General features: G+C 25.3%; 1 protein-coding gene across 4 annotated transcripts in view; it reads left to right on the top strand.

Annotated features, from left to right (window-relative positions):
• The window catches only part of LOC129920663 (plasma membrane calcium-transporting ATPase 3), a 147,318-nt gene extending 136,225 nt beyond the window's left edge, over positions 1–11,093 (top strand). The window contains exons 18-20 of one of the 4 annotated variants that reach the window (XM_056002114.1): positions 666–698; positions 1,213–1,281; positions 10,795–11,093. In XM_056002114.1, the coding sequence (XP_055858089.1) occupies positions 666–698; positions 1,213–1,281; positions 10,795–11,016 (324 nt within the window). In that variant the 3' untranslated portion in view covers positions 11,017–11,093. The remainder of the gene's footprint in view (positions 1–665; positions 699–1,212; positions 1,282–10,794) is intronic. The other 3 variants (XM_056002115.1, XM_056002116.1, XM_056002117.1) reach the window with 3 other exon arrangements.
• The last annotated feature ends 1,611 nt before the right edge of the window (positions 11,094–12,704 follow it).

Here is a 12,704-nt window from a genome sequence, read left to right as displayed (position 1 = left end):
CATGCATACAATAACTTTATATAAAAAAATAAAAATTCGGTGGAGTGAAATATATTTCTAGGGAAACAGTCGTAGCGTTTTCAAATACTAACCGACCTCTATTAAGTGATTTTGTTTAAAAAATTGAACCTCAAACCAAAAAGTGACTGAAATTTTTCTTTTGGTGGTAACTAAATGTACATATGTTTTTTTTTTTTTTTCTTTCGTTGCCAGAAGCTTGATACTACCCTCATTCTAGATCATTTAAAATATTTGTGTTGGAAAGTTTTTATTAATTAAAAATTTCATCGACATACCTTTATAAAAATTAAATAAAAAAGATTTTATTTTGCTATAAATTATAGTAGCCGTTATTCTATTATTCGTCAGTTGAGTTAAAAAAAAAAATAAATACAATCAAGTAGCAGTGCTCCTGATGGATTAGAGAATATATATATAACATAAATAATATTAAATTCTTAATTTATTCTACAAAAAATAAAACTTTCTTTATTAAAAAAAAAATATATATATATATTTACAAAAATAAATAAAAAATAAATAAGTAATTGGGTACCTATGTTACTTGTTGTTCCTTCGTGCTCATCGTAATTTTTCATTATCTCCCCTAATTTAATTTAATTTTATATTTTTTTTAAATTTTTGTTTTATTTCCACATTTTTAGTCCTTAACCACCCCCGTACTTTATTCTCCCAGAGTAAGTTATGCTGAAAAACTATTAGACTTTGCAATTGAACAAAAATATTTACAAAAAAATAAAAACATAAAACTAATTTTTTTTTTTTTTTTTTTTTGTTTTTAATATTGGACTGAGAAAATAACATATGTAATGTACACATTTTGGCTTTTGCAAATATATATGCAACGCTCAGTCCAAAAACAAAATTTTATATTCATACAAATAATTAAACAATTCTAATATTATATATATAAATAATTTTTTTTTTTTTTTGTTACTGTCTTAACTTTTTTTTTTTTTATTTTATTAACCAACATTTTTTTTTTTATTTGTTTTTGTAGTGCATTTTGCATAAAAAATATATATTTAAGTCAAAAAAGGTACAAAAAGTATTTACAGTAATAAAACAAACGAAAAAAAAACAAGCATTCTATAAAGAATTTACAAAAAAAAAAAAAAATCTCATCGAAATCAGACAAAACGTAAAAAATCCATTTTCTCCAAATATTTCTTTTACTTCTTTCCATTGAAGGTAATAGGTGGTGAATTGCAAGAGCGTTTGATTCCGGTACCCTACAGCAAGAGCTCAACTGATCAAGCTGTAAGCTTTCCTTCTTTCGTTTAAGTTGAACGTTATCGTTTGTTTTTTTTTTTTTTTTTTTTTTTTTCTTACTATTCATTTTTTCTTATCTAAGTAACTAATTTTTACCCACATAAATTTGTTGCATAACATATAGTTAAAGAAAATTTTATGACATTTCCCACTTCTTTTTTACGGAGTTTTTTTTTATGCAAAAAATACATACAATTTTTTAGTTCTCTTCTCTCTCTCTTTCAAAACATTTATTCTCTCTTTTAAGTTGGGTTTTTGATGTGTTATAATTTTTTATGTATACTTGTTTATGTGTACTTATTTTTTTTTTTTTTTTTGAATTTAAATTTCTCTATAACCGTAAAAAAAAAAAAAACTGGCTTAAATTTTGTTGTCAAAATTTATTGCTTATCAAAAAACAGAAACAACAACAATTGAGATCAATTATTTCATTGAGAACGTTTATAGAATTTTCCTATTCTCTTTTGCATATAGAAAAAATCTGTTAATTAAAAAAAAAAAAAAAACAATTATTTAATTTGCGCTAATTCACACATACATTATATATATGTATAATTTTGCATAGTTAGTTGTTCTATGATCTTTTCGACGAAAATATAAGTTTCTCTTTTTTCTCTCTTAATTTACTTGCCAAAATAAGGTGCCTTATAGGGTTGTGTTTGCAAATTTGAATTTTTTTGTTTTTAATCTAGCAGTGCTTTTTAAAACAAAAAAAGACTCCTAAAACTTTTTACTGCAAAATAACTCTATGCTTAAATATCATTAACATAATAAATGTAAGTAAGCTTGAATTTTCCAACTAAAACGGGTTATAAAACTAACAACTAAAGTAAAAATCAACAAAAAAAAAAAAAACTATTAACTGATAATAACACGGTGTAACACTCAAAATATACGCGGGCGGAGACCTATCAGGTTTTGTAGAGCTAGTCGCACTGAATACGAAACGGTATTTGAAAATCCCCTAACACCCCCAAAATCTGGAGTTACGGGCAAAAAACGGTTTTTTGGACCTTCACCCATTGAAAAAATTCTAGCTTCGACATATTTTTACCCATTTTCGATTTTTTTACAGTTTCTGATAGAAGATAAATATACCTTTTTAACAATGTATAAAACATGTAACTCGGTTAAACCACTTAGAATTTATAAGATGTCAAAGTTCAAAAATTCAATTTTTTTTGTCATTTGCCGAACTTCGGCATCAATTTAAAGTATATGTTTTCAAAACAACATGCTATTTAAAAAATATATTCTAAAACTATATCTATTTCCCAATTGATCGAGGTATTTTTTATGAAAATCACTTCAAAATTGGCTTAGAAAAAAAAATTTTTCGATTTCAACCCAGATACAGAAATTCGAACTTTTAGGTATAGAACAAAAACCTTGTTTCGGCACGTAGTAGGATAAGTTGGGCGCCAGGATTTGGTGAAGGGTTTTTGTAGAGGAGCTCAATACAAACATTTTTTTCTTTGGGAGGGGGGTCTATCTCCCCCCGTTTAGGTGGGAGGGGCATTTTTCTAAAAAAAAATTATCAAAATAAAAAAAAAAATATTAAAAAACAACGGCAACACTTACAGTAATAAATGATACCATTTCCAAAAGGCAAAATTGTGCATTTGATTCTAATTTTTAAATCAATATAATATTACCAATAGTTTTTGAAATAATCGATTTCAAAGTTAAAAATAGGGGAACAAAATTTTTTAAAACTCATTTTATACTATTTTTGTCCAGACTGTGAATTTTAGTAAATAAATTACTTAGACAGAAAACTGCCTTAATTAATTCCTTATCGAACAGTGAAAACTATATGTTTCTATGTCTTCTAGTTTTTGATAAAATTGAAAAATAAAAACAAATAAAAACAAAAAATATTTTGAAAAAAGAAAAATCTGATAAAATAATTTTTCAATTTTTCCAAAAACTAGAAGACATAGAAACATATAGTTTTCACGGTTCGATAAGGAATCAATTGGGGCAGTTTTCTGTGTGAGAAATTTTTTTTACTAAAATTCACAGTCTGGACAAAAGTAGTATAAAATGAGTTTTAAAAAATTTGTTTCCCCTATTTTTAACTTTGAAATCGATTATTTCAAAAACTATTAGTTATATTATATTGATTTAAAAATTAGAATCAAATACACAATTTTGCCTTTTGAAAATGGTATCATTTATTACTGTAAGTGTTGCCATTGTTTTTTAATAATTTTTTTTATTTTGATAATTTTTTTTTAGAAAAATGCCCCTCCCACCTAAACGGGGGGAGATAGACCCCCCTCCTAAAGAAAAAAATGTTTGTATTGAGCTCCTCTACAAAAACCTTTCACCAAATCCTGGCGCCCAACTTATCCTACTACGTGCCAAAACAACATTTTTGTTCTATACCTAAAAGTTCGAATTTCTGTATCTGGGTTGAAATCGAAAAAATTTTTTTTCTAAGCCAATTTTGAAGTGATTTTCATAAAAAATACCTCTATCAATTGGGAAATAGATATAGTTTTAGAATATATTTTTTAAATAGCATGTTGTTTTGAAAACATATACTTTAAATTGATGCCGAAGTTCGGCAAATGACAAAAAAAATTGAATTTTTGAACTTTGACATCTTAAAAATTCTAAGTGGTTTAACCGAGTTACATGTTTTATACATTGTTAAAAAGGTATATTTATCTTCTATCAGAAACTGTAAAAAAATCGAAAATGGGTAAAAAATTGTCGAAGCTAGAATTTTTTCAATGGGTGAAGGTCCAAAAAACCGTTTTTTGCCCGTAACTCCAGATTTTGGGGGTGTTAGGGGATTTTCAAATACCGTTTCGTATTCAGTGCGACTAGCTCTACAAAACCTGATAGGTCTCCGCCCGCGTATATTTTAAAACCTCATTTTTGTAACACCGTGTAATCTAACAATTTTGTTTCTATAAAGCTTTACAGAAACTATAGTAGCATTTGTAAACTTATATACAAGCAAAATTGTTTGTTGAGGTAGAAGATATTACGATTGATAAAAGTTAAATTTCGATATCTTATTACTTATTTAACAATAGGTTTGAAACCAGAGAACAATGCGAACCATATTGTTAATTGAAAAATATTTTTAAAAAAATCAATCAAAAAGTTGACCAATTTTCCTATAAATTAGGTTTTAAAATACCAAATTTCAATAATTTATCAAATATCAATTGTATTTTACTGTCGAGTAAATTACTAACTTGTGTTGCATACTTTTTTAGAAACTGTGTCTTATGATCAGGCTTATTTTTTTTTTTCACATAAAAAAAAATCGTTTTTTTTTTTTTTTGTACTGAGCTTTAAGGCAGTTTCCTGAGGTTCTCTCGAGAGCTTAAATCAGTTTCTAAAAATTTATACAGCATCTTTCTAGAATAACACTGGTCAACAAGGTTTTTGCCACAAGAACCAAAATATACTTTTCTAATAGTTTTTGGGGTGCTAAATCCGAATCTGAAGTCAGAATAATTTGATTGGCCTTCGTTTTTGAAATATTACCGTTAGAAAATGTCAAAAAACGTAATTTTGGCTGTTTTCGAGGTTATATTTTTATGTGGTGTAATTCATTATGAATAAATTTGTAACGGTGCCTATGAGAGCTATTTTTATTCTTTCAAAAAATGTTTAAATATTTCCGATATCTCTTTTATTGCCCGAGTTATTTAAAATTTAAGTGTAGCGGTCTTTGAATCAGAAACAACACTGGCCAACCAAATTTAACTTTTTTTGCCACAAGAATGAAAATATACTTTTCTGAAGGTTTTTAAGTTGCTGAACTCAAATCCGCAATCGGAAAAATTCTATTAGCCTTCGTTCTTGAAATATTACCGTTATAAAATGAAAAAAAAAAGGTTTTTTTTTTATAACGGTTATATTTCAAGAACGGAGGCTAATAGAATTTTTCCGATTGCGGATTTGAGTTCAGCAACTTAAAAACCTTCAGAAAAGTATATTTTGGTTCTTGTAGCAAAAATTTTGTGACCATTGACTTAAACTTTAGATTAAGTTTAGTTTCTCTTTGGCTTATTAAATGAAAATTAAGATATCTCGAGCAATAAAAGAGATATCAGGAAAATTTAAACAGTTTTTGAAAGAAGAATATCTGTTCTTATAATAACCGTTACAAATTTGCTTAAAATGAATTATCCCACATAAAAACAGAACCTCGAAAACAGCCAAAATGACGTTTTTTAGCATTTTATAACGGCAATATTTCAAAAACGGAGGCCAATCAAATTCGGATTCGGATTCAGCACCCCAAAAACTACTAGAAAAGTATATTTGGGTTCTTGTGGCAAAAAAAAGAGTTAAATTTTGTTGACCAGTGTAATTGGTTAAGGACATTACTTCTTCTTGTCATCACAACACGTCCCTGATCATTTTGTTTTCCTGAGATTTGAATCGCCAGTCAGATCTGAGCTGTGTGCTGCTGCATGGCCATTTTAGATTTTCTGATTTCCATCTTCTTTGTGGTTTTCTTGTTAAGTGATGACTGAACCGAAAATCCAAAATTTGCTTTGTAATTTTTTGAAAGAGATAAAAATAATAAAAGTTTTCTTGGCAAAGTCTTCTTGAGAAAGAAGTTATTGATCTCAGGAACTAGATATAAGTAAATTAAGAATTTACATGCAATTTTTATTTCAAATTTCCGGTTTGAGATAGCTGTGAATTCGATGATGATTAATTTATTATATCCAATGTTTGCCTTTGGTTCAAATAAATTTAAAATATCATAGAACATTTTTCATCATAAGACAACTCATCATGGGTAAAACCCATTATGATAAAATTCATCACAAGGTTAGAAAAAATAATAATTTGGAGTTAAATTTATTTGAATGTTCTTCTTTTGGAAAGGGGTACTTTCTTGTTGTTTTTTTTTTAAATGTTTGTCTTGATTTAATGTTCCCTCTGATGATTTGTCTTTTGATGGGCTGTGAAGTGATTAGTTGAATAGTTTCTAGATTATATTCTAGTTACTCGGTTTTTTCACGGTTTTTTTTAGTTTTTTGAATAAATCTTGCGTAGTGAAGCATGAAACTTTTTTTTTTCTGATACATTGCTGTTGCTTTTCTCCAATTTTCATATATTTTTTTTAAATCTATTTGTTGATTTTTTTTTTATTATTTATTTATCTTGTCCATCCTATCCAGCACCATTTTCTAATTAAACGCTGTCTAATGCTTTTTGGTTTAATATTAAAAAAAGTAATTTTATTTGACTTTACTATCTTTTTTGCTATCCATTTGTACATCATACTAGACCTAGATTTTGGAAATAAAAATTCAAAATCTATACGCAAAGAAATGAACAATTCAAATGGTTACCATAAAAGATTTGAACATAATACCTGCCTCAATGTTTGTGCTTTTTTAACTTTTTAAATTTTTTGTTTATACCTATCTTTTTATTTTTATATTTTTATTATTTTTTTTTTTTTCATTTAACATATGTTTTCTACAATTAAAAAAAAAAAAAATTAAAAATCTAATGTGTGTTAATACAATTATTCATGTATCCATAAGATATATGTACATAATAATTTGTATCAACTTCTCTTGGAGCTTACAAAAGATCTATGCTTCTCTAGTTTGTATGTACCTAACTACGACATTAAAAAATGAGAATACAAAAAAAAAAAAAAAATCTGAACAAGGGAACGTGTGCGCTAACCAAAGAATCAAATGGCAAAATGTTGTTTCCTATTACATCCAATGGAATCTATCCATCGATAATAAAATTTTTGAACAATTTTTTAAAGAATTTTGTAATCGATGTTTATGTATTTTTTTTTTTTGTTTTTTTTATTCATTACTCAACTCTTATAGTTCAAAAATATGTTCAATAAAAAATAATTTAATTTTTTATAAACATATTCTTATATAGTTTGTCTGAATCCGATTTTTTTTTTCTATAAAATATATATTTATATACAGATACATATATATCATTTTCGGCACCAATTTTTTTTTTTATTTTTTTAATTTTTATGTTGAATTAAGTTTAATCTTAAAAAAATAAATAAATAAATAAAAAAAGATTATACTGTAGATACATAATAATTATATGTACGAATTAGTACTTTTGGAATGGGTGCATCTGATAAGTGATATTTTTTTTTTTTTTAATTTTATGATTTATTTATTATTTTTTTTTTTCTTTTTTTATATATATATAAAAATTGTATATATAAGATATATGTATGTATATCAAATTTGCTTTATTGCGCTATAGAGTTTATTATTTTTAGTTAATAACATGTATGCCTATATGCTGCTGATAATGACGACGATTCATGCTTTGAAAAACTATATAAACAAATATATTATTCACTATCAACACATTGTCATATTGTATTTGTGTGCACTTCACATTTGGGTAATGAAATGTACACGCACACGATTTTGATGCCATTTTATTATATTGTTAATTGAATCGAAGAAAAAAAAAATTAAAAAAATACTCATTAGAAAAAAATATTGTTCGGACTTCTTTGACGGTATTCACATTGAACTCAATCTGCCAATTTCATGGTGAGAGAGAGATAGCCATTAGATACAGAGACTCTGTTTGATAGACTCATTTAGAGTCGAATGTGAACACCACCAGTATTGCCAGTTTTACATTATTAATTGTTTTCAAATCAATAGATATTAATTGAATTCACTTTAGAAAAATTAGCTTTGTATCTTTCTTGTATAAGTTGCAAAAAAAAAAATATTTATGTTTATCAATATCTTCGTGCAAGAATGTACAAAAATTGTCTGAACACTCTTTCACAATTGAAAGTGTTAAAGAATAGGTACAAACTTTTTTGTGCACTAAATTCGGATGTGTCGGTAAAATTTTTAAGAGTTGAAAGCCAATTCTCCAAAAACAAATAAACAGTAAACAAAAATATTTTCTTTTTTTAATTAACGGCCAAACATGATTCATTTCAACAAGTTTCTGTCTGTTGCGGTGTTTGTAAACCTTTTGTTTTAGAGAACTTAGATTTGTTGGACATTTTTAAAAACAGCGCCATTTGTTTTAACCGTTGAACAGACTCAGGGGTCAGGGCCCTATTACGGTCGTCAATTTATCAATACGATATTTGACAAATATCAACAATTTTAATAAATTGGTTTTACCGTTGTCAATTTATTATTAATATTTTTAAAATCCCTTAAAATTTGAGATGGATTGTGAATAGGTAGTACCTACCATTGAAAGGCTTGTTATCTTGGTTGTCAAAAAAATGGTATTTATCTTTTAGACTTTCTTGGTCAAAACATACTCAAAAACAAAATCCCCAGTTTTTTGAATTTCTGTTTGAAAATGAATCCAAGATTTTTTTGTGAATTTGAAGTCTTTTAAAACAAGTGTGCTGTACAAATCCATGTTTCTCGCACTAAATACTTGTTGCACACGTTAATCACTAACTTATCACAATCACCTATATATATTTTTTTGTTCTTAAATTAAAAAAAAAAATGCTTCCAACAAAACCACAACACATAACAATTCAACCCCGGCTGTCAAGTATAAATTCACAATCGTTGCAAAACGATCAAAATTCACAATCAGGCTCATTCTGAATATATAAACTCCTGGGGAAATGAGTTCAGAAAAAAGGTTCCCAAATAATAAGTTCAAGACAATTTTTCTCTCGAACACATTTCCCATGGAGTTTTGATTCATGATATGACTGAATATGATTGTCAAATCTATCAATTTACAACCGCCATACCAAATTTTTTTTACAATTGATAGTTTTCTATCATTTGTCAATCAATTGATATTTGATAACCGTACAAGGGCTGTCAATTCTTCTTTGCTTTATAGCCAAAATTTTGTTAAAATAACAACAAGAGCAGCTTCGAAGTTTCGAAGTTTCTTTTCATTTGGGCCACATTCCAAAACAAACCAAGCCGCAAACATGTAATAAAATCCATCTTACATGCTTATTATACAACCATACACAACACATTCAGCAAATTTTGGGCAAATTATTATTTTGCGCTAACTAAATATGGTTAAAATAGTTTCATCAATCTTGGTTTTTGTCCGTTTCCTTTTTAGTGTAAATTTAATTGGATGTGAACTTGCTTAAGAAGTATTCGAAAAATCATACAAACAATTTAGAAAAGTGATTAATCAATAACAATATTAGTGTCAAAAATCAAAACAATTGCTGGCTCAAGTGTCATTAGGCGTTTTTATTTTTTTTAGCTCAGAACAGAGCCTCAACTGTCAAACAAAGAAATGTGTTCCTTTTTACCCTTTTGAAAGTTCAGAGTTTCATAAATGTTTCATTTTTTGCGAGTTGAATGATGAACACAAACATTTTTGACAATTCAAATTCGAAAATGTTTTTAAAAAAAATTTAATACTTGTTTGATAATAATTAGATTTTCCATTTTAATTTGATTTTTTGTATAAGAAAATGACAAGTTAACTGACAAATGTCAAATAGTGATCAGGTGTGTTTCAAAAATAATTCTTATCGCTCAGAAGAAACTTTATTCAGAACTCTTTTCTAAGTTAAAAAAAAAAGAAGAAAATAACGTCTATTATGAAATTTTTAACTGCACCGAGTGATGTTTGAGGTGTGACTTTTGCTAGTTTGGCTAAAATTCGATGAGGTTCTCAAAAAACGCGGTCTAAATTTCCTTCCTACTCTCACCCTCTCTGTCTATTTCTCTCACTCAATATATGGAAACTCCTGCTGCCCGAAGTCTTCCACATTTATTTGTAAACAAAACCTTCTTCTTTTTGTTCAAAATGAATGCTGCCTACCTTTAAAGCACTTGCTGTTTATTATTAGAAGAACGTTTTATTTAAATATATTTATCTATATATATTGATTGGGAAATGTGATTTGAAGATGTATACAAAAAAATAAATATATTATGTTTGTTTCTGTTAAAAAAAAAATTGCTTGCATTGCTGAGTGTGTCTTCGTGGCTTTGTTAACATTGTTTTAAGTGTTTTTTTTTTTTTTTTTTTTTTTTTTAACTTCCGGATGATTTTAACAAAAAGAAATATTTTAATTGAAAAAAATGTATTTATTATAAGATATGTATCTAATTTATTAAGTTTCAGTTTGAATGCATATGTTTCCCACATACTGAATATTTAAGTTTCTTTTTGTTTTAATGAGTTTTCGTTTTCTGTTTTGATTTTTATCTTTATACATATGTACATATATAATATACATGTGTAATGTTTTTTTTTTTTTTTTTTTTGTTTTTTGTTCTGTTCCTAAAATATAGTTTTAAGTTATAATAAAAAAAAAAAAATTATCTACTTTTTCAATATACAAATTTATTAATAATTTGTTTTCTTTTTTATTTTTTCTCCATATATTTCCATAAAAAAAAAAAAACAACATTAATTTGATCAAACCAAATTATTTTTCTGTCACTTTGGATTTTTTTTATTCTAACTTCGGAAAAAAAAATTATAAAAATGACCAAAAATAAAAAAAAAAAAAAAAAATAATATTAGATCCGAGTGGTTAATGCATTTCGACAAGGGCTCGATGCACGCTATGGTGAACACACGAACGCATCTTTAGCCGAAGTTCTTCGCAAACAGACTTCGCTTAGCAAACGTCTCTCTCAGACTTCGTCTATTGAGTATGCGGACAATATTCCAGACGAACTGACGATACCAGAAATTGACGTCGAAAGATTATCATCTCATAGTCATACTGAAACAGCTGTTTAGATCTTTTTAGAAAAAAAAAAAAAAATATGGTTATTTATTTATTTATATATATATATCATTTCGTTCACTCTTAATAAGTAAAAAACAAAAACAAAAAACATTAAATATGTGTATATATGTTTATATATATATATATAAATATATTTACATATATATATAAATATAATTATATATATATATAGAATATACATATATATATATATATACTATATAAATATATATATATATATATCATAAATTAAATTAAAAGTAATATAATTGAATTTTCAAACTTTATGTTTAAAAAAATATTTATAAATTAAAAAAATTAACTCCAAAATATAAGTAATAGAAATTTCAAAAAAAAAAAAAAAAATAATAAAATAAATAAATAAACATTTTTATATTAAAAAAAAAATATTATCAAACATTTCTATATATTTGCCTATGCCTAGCATACAAAATAAAAAAAAAAAGAATAGAAAGATAAAACATACAACTTCAATTATTTATATTCTGGAGTAAAAAATGAAAGTCAGAAGAAAAAATATTAAAATTATAAAAAAAAAAAAAATATACAAACAAATTTCATGAATCAATCAATTTTTAGAATCAACACAAATTTATATGTGCATATGTGGATCTATGTACATATATAAACAAAAAAAAGCCAACAATAAAAAATATATAGCAGAATGAAATGTTATAAACTTCTGAATACCATAAAATAAAAAAATAATAATAATAATAATTAAATACATAGACATAAATGAATTAATTAAATTAAAAAAAAAAAAAAAAAAACATTCAAAACGTTTAAAATTAAGTTTGAAAAAAAATGTAACAATTTACTGCAACTTAAATAAAATACAATACCTATTTAGATATACAAACAAACTTCAATGATATATATATATATATATATGCATATATATATGTATATACATATATACATAAAATTGTTATAAATAACTTTGTTAAATATATATATAAAGAAAATTAAAAAAAAAGATACATTAAGAGAAATCGTAATTTTAATTCGTTCAAAACAAAACTAAATACAAATCAAATAAATATTAAATAAAAATAAAAAAAAAAAAAAAAAACAAAAATAAAACAATGATTATGTAAATGATTCAAAAATTAAACAAAACAAAAAAAAAAAATGCTTTAAAAAGCCGTTATACGATAACACAAAACATTAAAAATTTACATTTTAAAAAAGAAAGAAGTTTAAAACAGAAAAGTAAATTAAAAAAAAAAGAAACAATTTACTACTATATTCATAGATAAAACGAGAAAAAAAAACCGTTAAAATGTACTTAGTTATTTATCACTTGTTCTCCCCTTTCCCTCTCCCTCATCTCTCCATAGTTTCATAATATTTAAGAAAATTTTAACAAACAAAAAAATAAAAAAAGAACATAAAAAAAAATAAAAAAAGAACATTTTCTAAAATTTATAAATTCACTCACTGTAATATTAAATTAATTAAATTCGAAAATAAACAGTTGTTTGAAAAATATTATACGAGTATAATGCAAATTCAAAAAATTTAAATAAAAAAAAAAAAAACTACTTTAGCTCTACAACACACTACATGACCATTTTTTTAAGTTTTGTTTTTTTTTTTTTTTTTTTTTTTTTTGTAATGGCTTTTGTTTTTTGCTTTTACTAGAATGCCTAGTTTATATATTTTTTAATTAATT

This window comes from Episyrphus balteatus, chromosome X (assembly GCF_945859705.1).
Source record: "Episyrphus balteatus chromosome X, idEpiBalt1.1, whole genome shotgun sequence".
NCBI classification, from domain to species: domain Eukaryota; kingdom Metazoa; phylum Arthropoda; class Insecta; order Diptera; family Syrphidae; genus Episyrphus; species Episyrphus balteatus.
The sequence above is the reverse complement of the archived record's forward strand: the minus strand, read 5'-3'. Positions and strand labels throughout refer to the sequence as shown.